Source organism: Scatophagus argus, chromosome 2, assembly GCF_020382885.2.
Source record: "Scatophagus argus isolate fScaArg1 chromosome 2, fScaArg1.pri, whole genome shotgun sequence".
NCBI classification, from domain to species: Eukaryota; Metazoa; Chordata; class Actinopteri; family Scatophagidae; genus Scatophagus; species Scatophagus argus.
The window spans coordinates 27,346,600-27,366,585 of NC_058494.1; the positions used below are offsets into that span (position 1 = coordinate 27,346,600).

Consider the following 19,986-nt stretch of genomic DNA (forward strand, 5'->3'; position numbering starts at 1 on the left):
ACCTGCTGGTGGCATCAGAGGAGGCAGAGTTTTAAGAAAAAGTTGCTGTAATTCAGGTTGTATTGTTCTACAGCAGGCATCTCAAACCGGTCCACAGGAGGGCCGGTGTGGCTGCAGGTTTTTGTGCCAACCAAGAGCACACAGTTTGACCAATCAGCTGTCTGAAGACGGAGATCAGTTGATTAAATGAGTCAAGTCTGGTGTGCTGCTACTTGGTTGGAAAGAAAACCTGCAGCCACACCGGCCCTCCTGTGGACCAGTTTGAGATGTCTGTTCTACAGGGACATGAAGAACATACTGGCTATGGTGGGTCAGGCCACCCACTGCTCTCAAACTTCATTTTAACTGTTACTGCTGTTATTATGATCTTCACAGCCCAGTTGTAATGTTATCACAGAAGGTGAGTGGAGAACAACAAAAGACAAGATGAGACAATCTCAGGAAGGATGCAGTCCACAGGCTTAACTGTGGTGAAGCTTCTCTTCAGCTTTGCTAACAGGAGGTGACATTTGATGAAGACATTAATTCACTGCGTCCAAAATCCCTTTCCAACAACAACATCAGGTTCGTGCGTGGACAGTAGATCCTCCGCTCCTGGTACAGTATCAGTGTGTGTCCCAGCAGATCTGTTTGACCCTGAGTCTGAATCCACTGCAGTCCCATGAAACCAAAGTGATCGAGATGAAAAAACTTTGGCTTAAATCATACTTTTTTATTTCACACTGCACAGTTATGTCTGAAGTATGTGGTTCCATTTAAAATCTTTAATTTTAGGTCACATCAGAAAGTAACTGCAGCTTGCAGTTGTTTTGTAACTTAACCTGAGTACTCACAGTACTGCTATCAGAGTACTCCACTTCTGTAAAGCGTTATTTTCTGTTCTGTATGATCAAAGCCTGGCTCAGCATCACCCTGGCCAGTTTGTGTCATCCTCTCAGAACCTTTGCACTCAGTACTGTATACAATGCAATGAGTAAATAGGTGTAGTAACGACTTATCTCTCACAACAGCTGCTTTGTGCGATGCAACCTGGTTTCCTCTGGTGATGAGTAAACGCTGTGAGAGTTACTCCACATCACAGTGTGAAAGCCGTGGCCTGAGCCCGCCCTTCCTCCTGTGCTTCCACTGAACTCTTCAACCTGCAAGTCAGGATGAAGAGACACATTTCAACAGTCCAGAGAACAAACCAGTTCCTCAAAAACAAGGCACAGGGTCCCCTGAGGTCTCCAAAGACAGAAGACAGAGTTTTATCTCACTGTTGTGGTTTTATGGCTCAAGTCTCAGCGCTCTCATCAGCCTGCAGCAGCAGGCAGCTGCACACGACCTGCCAAGCAACCATTTACTAATGCTGGGAACAACTGCTGACTTGTAACTGTAGTGTAATTGTCAAAACACATCAGAAACTAGAATTACCATCAGTCAGTTTAAGGTTTACATTCATGTTGGTCCAGACTCACAAAATGTACACTATATGGACAAAAGTATTGGGCCAGCTGCCCATCACACCAACAGGGACTTTAATGACGTCTCAGTGTAAACACACAGACAGCTTTGCAGCTCTAACAGCTTCCACTCTTCTGTGAAGGCTTTCCACAACATGTTGGAGTGTTTCTGTGGGAATTTGTGCCCATTCATGCAGTAGAGCATTTGTGAGGTCACACACTGATGTTGGACCAAAAGGCCTGGCTCACAATCTCCGTTCCAGTACGTGACCACATGTGAAATCTGGCCTCAGTCTGCCCTTCTGTTCCTGAGTTGTGCTGCTGAATGGTGGACAGGAAAGATCAGCTGACCTTTGACCTTTTGGATGCAAAACATCTTTTTATCATTTTATCCTGTTAGACATTTGTCATACCTGCTTATAAATTATTGAGTTATATCTAAACACAGTTCCAAAGAAATCATAGCTGACTCCCACATAAAGAGCCCTACAGCAGTCACCTGGTTAAGTTACAAGAGCATGTAAGACTCCAGAAGTGACATTTTATTACCACCTTAATACGGCATTTGTTTACTTGTTTGTAGAATTTCCACGCTGAGTCAAGAGTTACACCCAAATTTCTTGCTTATGGATATTTGAAGGCCCAAGGAAATTATCCTTATAATAGGATCCTTATAATCATACCAGAACAGGATAGGATAGCAGGTGACTCAGCACTGATGAGCGACTGAATTTCCAGTTTTTGGGGGAAGTTGCCTCCAGCTCCCCCGTGACCCTGACGGATAAGCGGTATAGAAAATGGATGGATGGATGGATGGAGGAAGTGGCTGTGGAAAATAAAACAGGGCCTAACATGGAACCTTGGGGTACAATGTAGGAGACAGTAGCAGAACAGATTTTATTGTTAACTGTAACTCAAACTAATAATGACTACAACTTTGTCTGCCCAAAATACCCTTCATTAAGCACTGAATCAGCCAAAGATTATGAGTCACACAGATGTTGTTAATCAGGTTCCTAAATCAACCCGCCGAAGGTGTTTCTTCTGTTCTTCCTTCTGCATCATTTCTTAGAAAGATGTTCAAACAAGGGTGTGGTGCTGCTCGGTGGTCAAGTTCTCCTCTATAAAAATGTCATTTCAATCTGACTGCATTCACCACGACAGCACTGAGAAGGAAACCGAGTCAGCAGCATTTCTTTGTCAGCTTTCTCCCCCGAAGCAGGTAAAACTTTTTCTCTTGACTGGATTTAGACCAAATCATGTCTTAAAATACAAAACTCAAACTGGTTTTACATTCAGTCTCTCAAGGCATAAATTCCCATATTGTGACATTACTATTCATTGATTTACAGCTCTCAGTATCAGAAATACATTTCAATGACGAATAACAAATGTTACATGATTTTCTTACATATTTTCTTTTTAAATAAAAAGTCTCTTTAGGTCTGACACCTAGCGAACAGTTGTCAGAACAAAAGGTTTTCTGTTCAAGTAAAGGTTCAAGTCACATAAAAGTGAGGCTCTGAAGCTTCTGCTGAACATGGACAGTAATATGGCACGTTCGATTTCCCATCATTTCTCAAGATCGTCACGAGTCAGCTGATTCGTCATCTTAGGGAAACAACAAACACGTCTCCGGATTAGATACGCTGTGTTCACATATTGAGCTGGACCCTTCATTTTATCATCATCTTCTAATTCTGAATGAATTCTACCTCTCCTGAAAAACAAGAGCATGGTGAGGAATATGTTGTAGTCAGGGAACAACAAAACAGGTTTTCATGGTTCAGCAGCCTGAGTTGGTCAAAACAAGCTTGTATCTTCCAACAGTCACAGTCTGTTTGGTACAAGATTCCCTCTTTGTACTTCCATGGACATGGTTGTTTCTGTGCTGAACTGCATGGAGGGATACTACAAAGAGGGAATGTCATACCCTACCATACAGACTGTAAAATATGTGAAGTGATCCTTTAAAGTACAAACAAGGCATAGAGTTTTACTTCTACCATTTGTTTTGTGTCTTTTTTCTCTTTTCAGGACTCGTAGATCCTGTTGGCAGCAGCAGTCAAGGTGAGATTCGTCAATGGCAGAGCCGTCAGTGCTGGAAACAATGACTTTGAAACTGAATTGATTTGAATTGATTAAAACCAATAGTCAGACTGAAGTGTGGTTTTGGAGGATTGCGACAGTCCTAATTCTGTTTGCTGAAACACTCAGATGGCTGGCCTGTGCTGGATGGCTGTAAGTCTGCTTTTGTTGCTGTCCAGTGTAAACCGATTGGCTGCTGTGGACCAGAACCAACTGGCAGAAATTGTAACGGAGATCTTGAATAGGTGAGTCGACTGACTCTAGAATGTAGAGCGGAAAAACTTTTTTGCAGCATCTGTTTGAGGAGAAAGAATTTTTAACATTAAGGAATTGATAAAAACAAGATTTAAAATCTGCTTGAGGTATTATCATATTTAAATAAAATTACAATAAATTACTCCAAACAAAAATACCTTTCTGATAATTCTGTGATCAGTGCATCTTTCCCTCTGTTAAACCTTTGGACTTTTATCTCAAATGGTCAAACATTTTGTGTCTGTTTCCTTTGCAGGTACACACCGAGCTACGAGGGTGCGCGGGGTACAAGGTCAGTACTTCAACGTTACTGATCAAAACGATGGCTACAGCAGAGAGAAAAGACAAAATGATTTGTTATACATCATACGCACACTCAGGATTCTCAGTATTCCCCACTTCCCACCACAACAGTTAGTCAGTTACTGGATTAGTCAGTCGAAAGTCTTGAAGATTTTGAGAATCAATTAATCATTTCATTCTTTTTTTCAAGCAAAAATGTCAAACATCTGCTGAATACAGCTTCTCCAATTTCAGGACTTGCTGTTTTCTTTGTCATTTATGATGAAGAGTCTTTGGCTGTTGTTTAACTGTCATTTAACTTTCTTCTATTTGATGTTCAAAAGAAGAGAAAATAACAGCAGTAACGTGACCGAAGTGCGCTCATTGGTTTGATTTCTCCGGCTTTCTGTAGTTCATCACTATACTGTTTTAAATGACACCTGATTTGCACTTTGTGTATCTGTGTGCTTTGACAGACGATACCCAATGTTCAGTCTGGCAGTGACCATCCCATACAACAAAGTCTCGAAAAGATACGACATGAGTCAAGTGACTGACTCAGGTGACGTTGTGAGGAGAAGGATTCTAAATTGTGAGGTGTACACCAGCACCAGAGTGGTTGCAGCCACGGTTCTGAGATGGCCCAATGTTTTGGATCAGTGTCCTGATGGAGACGTGCAATGGCCTGAACTTCTGCCGCCATGTAAAAAACCAATAAAGACGTGGGCTGATGTTCAGAGCACGTGCCCCAATGCAATTCGTGAGGGCAAAGCTGATCATGCAGAGTACCGAGTTCTGAGGCACTTTAACATCTTGGTCAACAGTCTTAGCCAAAATGATTTGTTGCTTTTCTACATTCTTGCTTCCCCATGTGATAAAAGGTGTGCAAGTGAAAATGAATCACATCCCTTGAACATTCTGAATAGCATAAACCGGATTAAGCGTTGGAATAACTATGCTGTTGTGTTTTCCAATGTATTCCAACCTCGTGGTGGTCAACCTATACCTGAGGCGGAGCTACGAGGAGCCCTCGAGCGACTCGGGAATCACAGAGGTCCTCTGGGACCAATTGGCTTGAACAACATATTCCGCTGCAACAGACAAAATGGAATGCAGTGCCAAAGCTGCTCTAGTGGTGGTCAAGTTGCTCCTTATTGTATCTCAGATAATTCACCCATACAGCCTCAACCAGGCAGAAGTAACCCCCCCTCACAAAGTGGTCAAGGTGGCAGTGGTACGCGAAGCAACAGTGTCAATCCAAGACCTGGAGTTTCCAGAAATGTTGGAAGGCCGGGCTGACAATGCATCAGGGTCAAAGTCCGAGAAGTGGGTGGACGCAGAGTAGGAGTCAGAGGAAGGGGAAAATTAGAGGAGGAAAATGCCAATAGGATGGATCCAGGAGGTACTGCAGAGGGCTAAAAAGAAAGAGCAGGATGAGCTCCAAATCTATCTATGCATAAACTTTGCAAAATTTACTTAATGAATAGACAAGTTTTCTGTTTTAATGTGTATTGATAAAGTACAAATTGGTAGTATGGTGTAATGCCAAATCTTACATACTGGCCAGTTCCTGATACCACATGTGTTCTCTGTTTGTGTGCAGGAATAACTTTCATTCTGAATTTCTGTTCTTTCTGATTAAAGCTTGGCTCAGCATCATCCTGGTCTGACTTTCATTCTGAAGCCCCTTCAGAACAAACAACATTTCACAGTTTGCTTCCTGTAGGCCAAACAGTGAAAGATACTTCAAAGACAACATCTTTCATCCTCATCTTCCATCTTTTGCACTGTCTCAGGCTAAATGATACTGAAGGTCTTATAATCTGCACACAGTGATGTGATGTAACACTGTTGATAAAACACACACTCAAGGCTGAATTATTATTATTATTATTGAAGAAAATTAATCAAGACACTAATTCTAACCTATAACAGAATTTACACACTATATCTGCTGCCTCTTTGTCACATCTATTTATGTCCTTCCAGAAACACTTAAAAAACCATCAGAACCATCACACCATGAAACCCAAACACTCTCTGATATGCATTATGGAGCTAAATGAAAGCTGTCATTCGATAAACAAGTGAAATAATATAAAAATGTCACAAACAGAGGGCCTGCAGTTGAGTAGCAGATGGGGAAGGTCTTGGCAGGGTTCAGGAGGGGAGAACAGTGGCTGCTGGAAAAATGAAATAAATTTGCACTGCAAAAAAAAAAAAAAAAAAAGCATTTGAAAAACTCACGGATGAGCGGCTAGCTAACTGAGCTAACCAAGCTGGCTAAGCTTGTTAATGTTATAACTCAGTTGCCATTAACCTTGACCTCCCTGACAAGACAAATGAGGTGTCAGCTAGTATCATGATATTAAAGGCAACATCTCTAAAAACTCTGAAGCTCCAACATCGACACCCTCCAGATGGATCAACAACACTACAGGAAAGGGGAGAAACACGTGGTTTTGATTCTGGGGTGAAATGTCCCTTTAAAAAAGGTGTTTGTGCAGTTCCCTCTCTAGAAAATTCTTCCTCTCTGGCACAGGCAGCACAAACCGTCCCTTGTTCTGCATTTCGACCAAAATCAACTTTTTGAGTCTGCAAGTCATGATGACGAGGTGGACTCGGTTTTACGCTGTGAAAAACAAAACATTTTCTGACAGAGAGGCAGCACAAGCTCCCTGAAGGACTTTGACCAGGTTTAAAGAAAGGCAAAATTATAATTAAAACAAATGATTAAAAAAAAAAAAGATCTACAAATACTCCAAATTGTGACATACAGAAATCAACTTGTGCTTTTCAGTTTTCTGTCTCAGTCAGTCAGTTCAACAACCCCTGGACAGATCACCATCAGTTCTTCAGTTGATAATAATGCTCTCAAGAGGAAGAATCATGATGAGTTTCATGACCACCATGTACACAAAAAAGGGAGAAATTAAATACTCAAAGAACAAATTTAATCCATTAATACAACACGAATAGACCAACAGGTGGAGTCTGGACCCACTTCAGTGATTGAGAATCTCCTTTTGACAGCATCATATGGTTATATGTATTCCCAGACGCCTATTTGATTAAAACCATAGAATCGATGAATAATTTCATCACAGCAATTTACTAACACTTAACTTTAGAACATTACTTAAAAAGGGCATAAAAATGTTCCTTCCTTCTGACTGTATTCACTGCAGCAACCCCTTGTCTCCTAAAACAGAAAAAGAGGAACAGCCAAACAGAAACTTATGAAATACATGACATTATGATATTAACACAATGACTCATGTTCTGATCGGGCTACTTTGACCTCTCAAGGTCTGGAGGAAGAAGGGTGGGAGCAGGGTGTCTATGGTCTGCAATGCTTAGGTGGTAACAAATGATTTTTCATTTGCATCAGATGAGGGTCTTGTCTCTGTACCCATATTGGTAGACCTCCATACATTTTCACTGTTACGCAGATGACATGCAATTGTATTTATGAAACCAATCAGCTAACTTCGGGTATGCCTTAAACACATAAAAACTTGGATGACTTGCAATTTTCTCCTTTGATTCAGACAAAACTGAACTTATTATGTTGGGCCCTAAACACCTTAGAAACAAATTATTTAGTGCTATAGCTACCTTGGATGGCATTACCTTGGTGTCTAGCCTCACCGTAAGAAATCTGGGAGTTATTTTTGATCAGGATGTGTCCTTTAACTCACACATAACTCAAATTTCAGGGACTGCCTTTTTTCACCTTTGCCACATTGCAAAACATTAGGCACATTGTGTCCAAAAAAACTAGTCCATGCATGTATTACCTCCAGGCTGGACTACTGCAACTCCCTGTTATCAGGCTGCCCCAATATTTCCTAAAGACTCTCCACCTAATCCAGAGTGCTGCTGCACATGTACTGACCAAAACTCATATGAGAAAGCATATTTCTCCTGTACTGACTTCTCTACACTGGCTGACTGTAAAATTCAGAAAAAAACTTGAAATTACTCCTCCTCACATACAAAGCCCTAAATGGTCAATTAACATTTTATCTCAAAGAACTGATAGTACTCATCTTCCTATGGAACCATCTTCTGGTGGTTCCATGGAAGATGGGAACCCCCACTCTTCCCAAAAAAAGGTTTTATCAAGTGCTTTCTCATGGGGGATTTTTTTGGGTCTTCCTAAAAATCACATTAAAGAGTTTGGTCTAAACCAGCTCTAATTGGATTGTTGATGGCAGGGATGATTGATTGCCAGAACCCAAGGTTGCACCACAGAATACTGATAAAATACAACCACATGATTAATGTTTTTCTCTTCACCTGTCAGTGGTGTTAATGTTGTGACTGATCACAGTCTGATCAGTGTGCGTCTTCTGCTGAACTGGATGAAGAGGCAAGATGAAAACAGGAAGATTTCAGTGTTGCAGTAAATCTTCTAGTCATCCACTGAGCAGAAGTCTTCATCTTATCTTCATCTCTTCATGACTAAGCTGTAAGAGGCTGTTACAACTCACAGCTCACAGTGGGATTGCTGCTGCAGTTTGTTGTCAATAAGCTTTTTGTTTGTTGGCTGTTGTACAATGGAGCATTTAAGAGTATTTAATCAGTGAATGACTTCACCGATTAATCAGAATGGCTGCTGATTAACTTTCAGTCTATCATGTAATCTTTTCAGTCGAGTGGAGCAGCTTTTTTGGAAAGTTAAGTCTATAAAATGTCAGAAAATTGTTACCTTTCTCATCCTAAATCTTTTCAGACACTGCATGTGGTTTAATTTGCTTTCTGTGGCAATCTAATGGCAGATTTACTTCCTGTACCACAAAGCCTGTACTACCCCGTAACAATCTGACATGTTAAGCTTTTTTATCTAAAGACTCTCCAGCTAATCCAGAAGGCTGCTGCAGGTGTTCTCACATGGACTCATATCAAAGATCGTATTCCTCCCATACTGGCTTCTATATACTGGCTACCTGTAAAATCCAGGATAAGTTTTAAAATTCTCCATCTCACAAACAAAGCTGTTAATGGTCAGGCACCATCATATCTCAAAGAGCTCATAGTAGCGTCACATACGGGGATACAGGGTTATTGGTGGTTCCTAGAATCTCCAAAGCAGAATGGGAACCAGAGCCTTGAAGCTCTGCTCCTGCGGACCCATCTTCTGGTTTTGGTCTAGGAGGCTCTACGTTTAAGAGTAGACTTAAAACTTTCCTCTTTGATAGAGCTTATAGTTAGGGCTGGCTTTGGCTGGCCCTGGTTATGCTGCTATAGGCTTAGACTGCCGGGGGATCTCCCACCATGCACTGAGCTTCTCTCTCCTCCTCTAACTCTCCTTCTGAACACATTGATGTCCCATTAATGCTTAGGCTAAAAACAAACCCTAGTCAGCTGGCTCTCCCGTCCATCACACTCACCAGTGCGCGAGCTCTGGAAAACAAACTGGACTACGTCCAACTTCAGAGAACCACCCAGTGGGAATGCAGGAACTGCTGTGTTTTCATTGTCACTGAGACGTGGTTCAGTGACAGAGCAGCAGATGGTGCCATCGAACTAGATGGGTGCAAGAACTCTGTCTTAGTCTCCACACGTTGTTCTACACCGGTGGAAGTCTTAATTGTCAGATGCAGGCCATTTCATTTGAAAACCTGGCAAGTGGGAGCCATCTCTGCTCTTCAGGACTGCTTCGAGAGCACTGACTGGATGTTTAGGGAGGCTGCTACCAACTGTGACCACACCAACTTGGATGAATATGCATCATCAGTCACTAGCTATATTAGCAAGTTCACTGACAACGTCACTCCATTGAGGACCATCACCACACGTGCCAACCAGAAGCCGTGGATGACACTGACACGAGTTCAACAAGAGCCAAACTGTCCCGGGCCATCAGAGAGGCAATGCGTGCACACGCCCAGAGAATCCACAGCCACTTCAAAGACAGTGGGGATACTCGGCGCCTATGGCGGGGCATCCAAGCCATCACCAACCACAGGGTGACCACACCTACCCGTGACAGTGATGTTTTGCTCCCAGATGTGCTGAACGACTTCTGCGCATGGTTTGTGGCATAGAACAACATGGCATCGAGAAAATCCACTCCTTATCCCAACGACCAGGTGCTACATCTCGCTACAGCCGACGTGTGGAGGGCTCTGCTGGGCGGCTGCTGGGCCAGACAACATTCCTAGAAGAGTGCTCAGGGGATGTGCAGACCAGCTAGTGGATGTTCTCACAGATATCTTTACCATCTCCCTGAGCTGTGCCATCATTCCTACATGCTTCATGGAAACCACCATCATCATCATGGTGACTGCTTGGGCACCGGAAGCAGTCACCAGTGTCCTGTCCTACCGACCTGTCGTACTCACGCCCACCATCATGAAGTGCTTCGAGAGTCATTAGGCACATCAAGGACCAGCTGTCCCCCACCCTGGACTCTCTGCAGTTTGTGTACCATCGCAACCGCTCAGCGGACGACGCCATTACCACTTTGCTCCTCGTAGCTCTCGCTCACCTGAACAACAAGGACACTTTTGTTCAAATGCTGTCTATAGACTTCTTCAGCATTCAACACCATCATCCCTCAGCACCTGGTCGAAAAGCTGAGCCTGCTCGGCCTGAACACCTCCCTCTGCAAATGGATCCTAGACTTTCTAAATGAGAGACCTCAGAAAGTCCGGATCAACAGCAACATCTCCAGCACCACCAGTTTGAGAACAGGAGCCCACAAAGTTGTGTGCTGTTCACATTGCTGACTCATGATTGTGAGGCAACGGACAGCACAAATCACATCATCAAGCCCGCTAATGACACGACTGTGGTGGGTCTCTTCAGCAAGAACAACGAGTCAGCTCACAGAGAGGAGGTTCAACGTCTAACGGACTGGTGCAAAGTCAACAACTTGTCCTTGAACATCAGCAAGGCCAACGAAGAGCGTGACCACTCTCCGGTGACTACTGATGGCTCCACCGTGGAGATCCATGCAAAGCCCTGAGCATTGTGGATGATCCTGCACATCCATCTCACAAACTGTTCACTCTTCTGCTGCCAGGGAAAAGGTACCAAAGCATTCGTACTCTTACAACTAGACTGTGAAACAGCTTCATCCCCCAAGCCATAAGACTCAATTGTCAGACGCTGGACTGAGTACACTACACAACAACAATTGCTCATTGTCACCTTATACCTCGTAATGTTTACAACAACTGTTCTACCTGCACTTTATGACTGTCTCAAACAGGTCATAACAGGACCGTGTTCTGGTCGGTGACACACTGAAAATGTGTTGTGGAGATGAAACTGTGTCTGATGCCTTTATGTCTTCTTCTTCAATTTAAGTTTAGATTCAAGTTTTCACTCACTTCTATTTCTCAACCAAGAAGAAAAGACAAATAATGGTGATAGCAAATTATTTCATCCTCTTTTCAACTTGTTGAGTCATACTTCACAACTTCTTCTCATCTTCCACTTGCTTTTTGGAAGACAAATATGGTTATGATACCAAAGAGAGGGGTTTGGTCATGGTCTGCCTGCTGTATTATAAAAAATATCACTTCCCTCTGCACACTGATAAGAAGACAGGAGGAGTCTTCAGAACATCTGTCGGACATCTGTCTCCACCAGAGCAGGTACAAGCAACCAACGATTGTTCTCACTGTCGGTTAATCTGCTGATGGTTTTCCTCAGTCTCCAGTTTGGTCTATGAAACTTCTGACAATAGTGAAAACTACCAGACACACTTTCCTAAAGCCTGGTGTTACCTCTCCAGCTTGACTGACAGTCCGGTGCTTAAAGAAGCAACAAGTCCTCTCATTTGGGAAACTGAGTCGTCAAATGTTTGGCCTTTGTGTATGAAAATAAAGTGGGTCTGTTAAAAGCCTGTCGTTTTTATTAATCCCGATCTGTGTGCAGATGGCGGGCCTGTGCCGGACGGCGGTGCTGCTGGCCGTCTTCCTGTCTGCTGGAAACAGTTTGGCTGCTGTGGACGAGAACTGGCTCACAAGCATCGTGAAAGGCCTCAAGAACAAGTGAGTCCTCAAAGACAGCTGATCCTTACTACTACTACTGCTACTGCTGCTCCTACTGCTACTGCCACTACTACTACTGCCACCGCTGCTACTACAACTAATACTACTGCTGCTGTTGCTGAATTAGTCCTCAAAGACAGCTGCTGCTTCAAGATTCAAGAAGCTTTATTGTCACTTCAAACATGATGAAACATGAGGTGGAATGAAATTAGTTTCCCTGGTCTCGGTTAAGCCCAATGACAAATATAAAAAAATAACTATAAATATAAAACAGCAGTATTAAACAGAATACTATAAACAATGAAATGACAACAATATATACAACATCTGAGGTAGTGTGCAATGGAGTTGAGGTGGCGTATTGTGCAAGTCAGTGCAAAGCTATGCAATATTGCATGAGTGAAGGGTGATGTGTGTGTGTTTGTGGGGTGGGGATGGGGTAGCAGTAGGGTGGCAGCAGGGGCTACAGAGTTCAACAGTCTCACAGCTTCTGAGAAGAAGCTGTTCCTCAGTCTGGTGGTCCTGCTCTTAATGGTCCGCAGCCTCCTGCCTGAGGGGAGAGGGGCAAACAGTTCACATGAGGGGGTGGGTGGGGTCCTTCATGATGCAGGAGTTGGACAGTGGACAGTGGACAGTAGAAGTAGCAGTACTACTGCAGTACTACTGCTACTTCTACCGTCCACTGCTACTACTCCTACTACTATTACTGCTACTACTGCTACTACTTCTACCACTACTACTACAGCTGCTACTGAATGAGTAAATAAACAATTAAGAAATGTGTATATATACTTTAAAGAATATTAAGTTAAAGAAAGTTGAAGTTTTCCAGTTTACAAGTCAAAAAGAGTGAGCTGGAGTGTTGATATGACTTACAGTATTCATAAATGCTGTTACTGCAATGTGCTGTTCAACACTTGTTCATGGGCTTCTTGTTGTGAAACATTTGTAGGAATATGATGTGGAGGCTCTCATACACATTTGACATGAAGACATGATGTGTTACAGTTGTCCTGGTGGATTGTGTTGCTCAATGAGAATATCTGTTCAGTCAACTGCGACACCTAGTGGTAAAGTTTGGTATACTGCTCCAGGTAGACTTAACATCAAATCCTACTTACTGTCAGTAAGCAGTAATTAGGAGGTTACTGAGGTAAAACTGTTAGTTAATGTCCAAGCACTTGCACGTGGCATTTAAAAGTGATTTGCTAATGAGCTAATATGTTACTAATATGCATGCTAACATGCTGCTAGGTAATGGTTATGTTTTCACTGTGTTCACAGTATTCATGTATTTATCAAGTGTTTTTGTATGTCGAGTTCCTTATGGTTTCTGTAAGGCTTGATTTAGTGTGACGATTGAGTCTTTGCAAAAATTAACTTTCACATCCATCACTAACCTCACAAAATGGTCCACTTCAGACTATAAGGGCCCAGTTCATCAATGGTAACTCAAACTTGGTGTGCAGTCGTTATCCTTGTCACTGAAATTCTTCTCTTATAAGCTGTTCCAGCACAGGACCTTTAAAACTGTTTTTGTTTATTCATAATAATTCTGAATTTATCAGCAGTTTCACAATTCTCAAACTTTATCTGTACAATCATCAACAGTATATACCTTATACCAAGATACTCATTAAAAATGTTTTCCTTTGGCAGATATGCACTTGGTGACTCCTTCAGTCTGGCTGTGAACCTCCCACTGAACCAAGACCCTAATAACCTAAAGCAAGTTCTTCTTCATGACCCAGCAAACAAAGTGAAGGAAACTGTCTCGGGTGGCGGAGTGTACCAGGGCGCCAGAGTGGTGGCAGCAGCACAATCAATGGCTGTGGCACGTGTTCTCGAAAACTTACAAACCCTGATGACAAGCTGTCGGGGTAATTTCCTCATCATCTACTCTAAAGAATCCCCATATGATCCCACAGGCACAACCAAGGCAAATGACAGCTGTATCACCAACAACAAGATTAACACCATCACGAAGAACTGGTCTAGTTATGCATTTGTGTTTTCTAAAGTAGTCAACGTTTCCAACGCAGACGTGTCTCAACTGGCTGAATCCTTTAAAAAACTTGGGGTTGCTAAACTTGGCCTTAGCAATATATTCCGCTGTTATAAGCCTGGAGCTGACCCTTTTCAGTGCACCTGCTGTTCCTCAGGTGGAGAGGTTACATCATCATGCCTCATAAACAATGCCCCCTCAACACAAGAAAAGGTCATAGGCAAAAATGTAGTAACAGTCCCACCAATAGACAGAGTCAAACCAATAGCACCAGGTAAAAAAACAGGCACACACCTACTTCAAAATATAATCACAGACATAGGTGGATCAATAGCAGATCACGTAGGAGAGGGGAAACCCAGACGACTGAGTAGGTGCAAAGGACAGGAAAGTCATAGACTTCTACACTGCAAGGTTAGAAGAGCTGTCTGGGTTAGAAGGCAATGCAGGCGTAGATGGATCTGCAAGGGCAGAAGAGGAGGCTGGCATGCAAGAGGTGGGTGGGTTAGAAGACAATGCAGGTGTAGATGGATCTGCAAGGGTAGAAGAGATGGTTGGCATGGAAGAGGTGGCTGGGATATAGGAGGTGGCTGGTGTGGAAGACGTGGCTGGGTTAGAAGAGTATGCAGGCATAGATGGATCTGCAAGGGTAGAAGAGGCGGCTGGGTGAGCAGATTCAGCTGGCATGGGAGGGGTGGCTGGCGTGGGAGAGGTGGATGGCGTGGAAGAGCTGGCTGGGTTGGAAGACAGTGCAGGCGTAGATGGATCTGCAAGGGTAGAAGAGGCAGCTGGCGTGGAAGCGGTGGCTGGGTTAGAAGAGGTGGCTGGCGTGGGAGAGGTGGATGGCGTGGAAGACGTGGCTGGGCTAGAAGACAATGCAGGCGTAGATGGATCTGCAAGGGTAGAAGAGGCGGCTGGGTGAGCAGAGGCAGCTGGCGTGGAAGAGGTGGCTGGCGTGGGAGAGGTGGATGGCGTGGGAGACGTGGCTGGGTTAGAAGACAATGCAGGCGTAGATGGATCTGCAAGGGTAGAAGAGGTGGCTGGGTGAGCAGAGGCAGCTGGCGTGGGAGAGGTGGATGGCGTGGAAGACGTGGCTGGGTTAGAAGACAATGCAGGCGTAGATGGATCTGCAAGGGTAGAAGAGGTGGCTGGCGTAGGAGAGGTGGATGGGTTAGAAGAGGCAGCTGGCGTGGAAGAGGTGGATGGCGTGGAAGGCGTGGCTGGGTTAGAAGACAATGCAGGCGTAGATGGATCTGCAAGGGTAGAAGAGGTGGCTGGCATAGGAGAGGTGGATGGGTTAGAAGAGGTGGCTGGCGTGGGAGGGGTGGATGGCGTGGGAGACGTGGCTGGGTTAGAAGACAATGCAGGCGTAGATGGATCTGCAAGGGTAGAAGAGGTGGCTGGGTGAGCAGAGGCAGCTGGCGTAGAAGAGGTGGCTGGCGTGGGAGAGGTGGATGGCGTGGAAGACGTGGCTGGGTTAGAAGACAATGCAGGCGTAGATGGATCTGCAAGGGTAGAAGAGGTGGCTGGCATAGGAGAGGTGGATGGGTTAGAAGAGGTGGCTGGCGTGGGAGGGGTGGATGGCGTGGGAGACGTGGCTGGGTTAGAAGACAATGCAGGCGTAGATGGATCTGCAAGGGTAGAAGAGGTGGCTGGGTGAGCAGAGGCAGCTGGCGTGGGAGAGGTGGATGGCGTGGAAGACGTGGCTGGGTTAGAAGACAATGCAGGCGTAGATGGATCTGCAAGGGTAGAAGAGGCGGCTGGGTGAGCAGAGGCAGCTGGCGTGGAAGAGGTGGCTGGCGTGGGAGAGGTGGCTGGGTTAGAAGACAATGCAGGCGTAGATGGATCTGCAAGGGTAGAAGAGGCGGCTGGGTGAGCAGAGGCAGCTGGCGTGGAAGAGGCAGCTGGCGTGGAAGAGGTGGATGGCGTGGAAGGCGTGGCTGGGCTAGAAGACAATGCAGGCGTAGATGGATCTGCAAGGGTAGAAGAGGCGGCTGGGTGAGCAGAGGCAGCTGGCGTGGGAGAGGTGGCTGGCGTGGGAGAGGTGGCTGGGTTAGAAGACAATGCAGGCGTAGATGGATCTGCAAGGGTAGAAGAGGCGGCTGGGTGAGCAGAGGCAGCTGGCGTGGAAGAGGCAGCTGGCGTGGAAGAGGTGGATGGCGTGGAAGGCGTGGCTGGGCTAGAAGACAATGCAGGCGTAGATGGATCTGCAAGGGTAGAAGAGGCGGCTGGGTGAGCAGAGGCAGCTGGCGTGGAAGAGGTGGCTGGCGTGGGAGAGGTGGATGGCGTGGAAGACGTGGCTGGATTAGAAGACAATGCAGGCGTAGATGGATCTGCAAGGGTAGAAGAGGTGGCTGGCGTAGGAGAGGTGGATGGGTTAGAAGAGGTGGCTGGCGTGGGAGACGTGGCTGGGTTAGAAGACAATGCAGGCGTAGATGGATCTGCAAGGGTAGAAGAGGTGGCTGGCGTAGGAGAGGTGGATGGGTTAGAAGAGGCAGCTGGCGTGGAAGAGGTGGATGGCGTGGAAGACGTGGCTGGGCTAGAAGACAATGCAGGCGTAGATGGATCTGCAAGGGTAGAAGAGGTGGCTGGGTGAGCAGAAGCAGCTGGCGTGGGAGAGGTGGATGGGTTAGAAGAGGTGGCTGGCGTGGGAGGGGTGGATGGCGTGGAAGAAGTGGATGGCGTGGAAGACGTGGCTGGGTTAGAAGACAATGCAGGCGTAGATGGATCTGCAAGGGTAGAAGAGGCAGCTGGTATGGAAGAGGTGGCTGGCGTGGGAGAGGTGGATGGCGTGGAAGAAGTGGATGGCGTGGAAGACGTGGCTGGGTTAGAAGACAATGCAGGCGTAGATGGATCTGCAAGGGTAGAAGAGGTGGCTGGGTGAGCAGAAGCAGCTGGCGTGGGAGAGGTGGATGGGGTAGAAGAGGTGGTTGGGTTAGCAGAGGCAGCTGGCGTGGGAGAGGTGGATGGGGTAGAGGTTGGCGCAGAGGCTGTCATAGAGGCTGGAGCGTAGGCTGGCGTGGAGGAAGTCGTGGTGGCTGGCGTGGAAGAAGTCGTGGAGGCTGGGGTAGAGGCTGTAGTAGAGGCTGGCGAGGAGGTCGGGGCAGAAGGTCCTTTGGGTGAAATGATTTAAATGAGATAATTTGTGAGAAGCTGCTAATCTGGGCTGCAGTCCCATGAAAAATTGCTTATTTCCTTTTCTTCCATCAAGGCTCCAGATGAACGTTTTTCATCACTGTCCCACAGCTGTCCCAAAAAACAATTTTAACCATAGCAAAGTGAAAGTAAACCATCTCAAACTCAAACTGCTGTTTCTTTACTTGGCAGCCATACTTATTGATTAAAAGTATTAGCATTCATAGTATTTTACAAGTATTTTTTCAATCTTTCACAAAGATAAAGCTGAGGTATTCTGTCGCCAAATAAAACGTCTGAAATTAACACAATTATGATTTAAACATGTAAATACATAGTTTATATACACAATACACACTACTCGCAAAAAGTTGGGGATATTTGACTTTCAGGTGAAATTTATGGAAAATGTAAAAAGTTCATGTTACAGAAATATTATATCATGAAAGTAGGGCATTTAAGTTGAAGCATGCAATATTTCTTCATCTCAAACAATTTATTGAAACAAAAGCTAACAACAGTGGTGGGTATACCACATCAAAAAGTGTCTCAATCACTTGTCATGTGTCCTTGAGCATCAATTGCAGCTTGACAACGACATCTCATGCTGTTCACAAGTCAACTTATTGTCTGTTGAGGCATGGCATTCCACTCTTTTCGAAGGGCTGCCCTCAGGTCATTGAGCTTCTGGGGTGAAGGGTTACGACCCTCTACACGACGACTCAGCTGATCCTGTAGTTTTCTATGGTTTTCTGCTGATGCAACCTTGATGAGCTGGGGCGTTATTGTCCCTGAAGATGAAATCAGGCCTGTGTTACTCATGCAGAGGCACAATGACTGGATTAAGGAGGTTATTCAGGTAGTGTCGGCTTGCCACAGTACCATTCACAAGGTGCAGTTTTGTGTTGACTAGGCACACCTGCCCAGACTGTAACACCACCACCTCCAAAGACTCGTCTGGTGACGACAGTGGCTGATGCATAGCGTTCTCCTTGACGTCTCCAACAGCACTGACAGCCATCATTTCTACTCAGTGTGAATCGCCTTCCATCAGAGAACAGCACTGAGGCCCACTGGTTCCTTGTCCAACACAAATGCTCCCTGGCCCACGCAAGACACTGAGTTGAGTAGCCTGGAGTCGAGTAGTTTGCATCAACCAGTTCCGCAGGGCACTGTTCACAATGAAGTGGTCATCAGCATGGGATGTGGCCAAAGGACGTCCACTTCTATGCCTTCCTGTGTCTCTTCCAATCTCTCAGTGTCTCAGTTAGAACCTGCTGATGACACCTTGTGACACTCTAAACTCAGTGGCAACTTCCCCCTTGAGAACATCCTGTTTGAAGCCTCGCTATGTCCAGGTACTGCTGCTCAATTGTGAGGTGTCGTCTTGGTCTCATGATGTCAAAATGTGAACAGCATGATGAAGAGGACTGTCTAAATACGAATTGTCATTTAACCAGAACACTTAGTGGTCGATTCGTGGATCAGAAGTGATTTTTGCAGTTAATCATCTTGTTAGAGAACAGCATGTTATGCAATAAGTACTGAAACATTAAACAGTTGAACATGTGCATTCAAAAGTTTAGAGAAGGCTAAATTAAGCTCACTTTTAGAAAATTATAGTGCATCTTAGGTGCATTTTGAAATTTTACCTGAAAATCAAATATCCCTAACTATTTGTGACTAGTGTAGTTTTTAATACCAGATGCTGCAGACAATACATAGTCTTCTTCCCCTTCAGGCACTGATGAACCAAACTACGCCACAAAAGTATAGCCAGTGTGTTTATTTCAGTCCAAAGCAAAATGTCAGAATTTTTATTTATTTATTTGTTTTTTCCTTTTTTTTCAAATGAGCATCAACCCCCTCTGTAGTGGTTGTAGTAAATACAGTTCAACCGGTCCATTGATTTCCCAGGCCTACATTAGTGCAAATACGCCCAGTACTAGTGGGAATGGATATGCATTGTGATGTTACTGAGTTTGTTTAATGTGGACATTAGACTCTTGGTATCTGTGTGTTGAATCCTGAGTCAAAGCCAGTTTTACTGACCAGCCACAGGAAATGTGACCTCAGTGCCTTTCAGTTAGCGACACAGAAATGACCGTTTAGCTGATCAGGACGGAAGATGAACAGCTTATTTTCACCTTGTTTCAGATTGCGGTAGTGTTCTTCACTCACATTAATAAACTGAACAAAAGAAAAGGAGTGTTAATGTAAAGGAACCTCAGTATCCTCAGTACTTACAGTGTGTAATTGTACTCAGTACTTCTGTAAAGCATCACCATCATCTGTTGTTCTTTTCTTTCTGATTAAAGCTTGGCTCAGCATCCACTCCAGTCTGTCCGTGTGCCACTCATTTGGAAACTCGTGCCTTAAAAAATAACGTAGTGCCCCTAAAAATAAAAGTAAACACAGAGTCCATTAAGCAGGTGACCGTCTTACCATCGTAGATACAGTTTATGCCGATACCCTGAGGAATATCACTCTATGTAGACTCTGTGAGTCACATAACACGTTAGAGCCTGCGTGATTAATTAAAATGTCCCATTTTAACTACCTAGTGAATCTAATCTATTCAAAAGTGAGAAAATATTAAAGCTGTAGTCTGTCGCTGTACACTCACAGCAACTCCGCATAAACTAATTTGTTGCTGGGAATCTGACTTACTGTTACAGTCAGTCATACGACAGCACCAACGCTGTTGGCTGATTGGCTTGATGAAGTCACATTCCCATTCCCTGTGTTGCATTATGCAAACTTACTCTTA

General features: G+C 44.7%; 1 protein-coding gene across 1 annotated transcript; it reads left to right on the plus strand.

Annotated features, from left to right (window-relative positions):
• Positions 1-2,529: 2,529 nt before the first annotated feature.
• On the plus strand, positions 2,530-5,726 carry LOC124051938. The gene is made up of 5 exons (XM_046375746.1): positions 2,530-2,664; positions 3,480-3,512; positions 3,660-3,775; positions 4,042-4,077; positions 4,544-5,726. Exons 3-5 carry the CDS (start codon positions 3,660-3,662, stop codon positions 5,364-5,366), a joined length of 975 nt encoding a protein of 324 aa, XP_046231702.1. The 5' UTR covers positions 2,530-2,664; positions 3,480-3,512; the 3' UTR covers positions 5,367-5,726.
• The last annotated feature ends 14,260 nt before the right edge of the window (positions 5,727-19,986 follow it).

Bases quoted from the DNA above. Each gene is read 5' to 3' on its own strand.
- LOC124051938 (XM_046375746.1), top strand. From the start codon at position 3,660: ATGGCTGGCCTGTGCTGGATGGCTGTAAGTCTGCTTTTGTTGCTGTCC. The intron at 3,776-4,041 runs GTGAGTCGACTG...TTTCCTTTGCAG, and splicing joins GTAACGGAGATCTTGAATAG to GTACACACCGAGCTACGAGG. The intron at 4,078-4,543 runs GTCAGTACTTCA...GTGCTTTGACAG, and splicing joins GAGGGTGCGCGGGGTACAAG to ACGATACCCAATGTTCAGTC.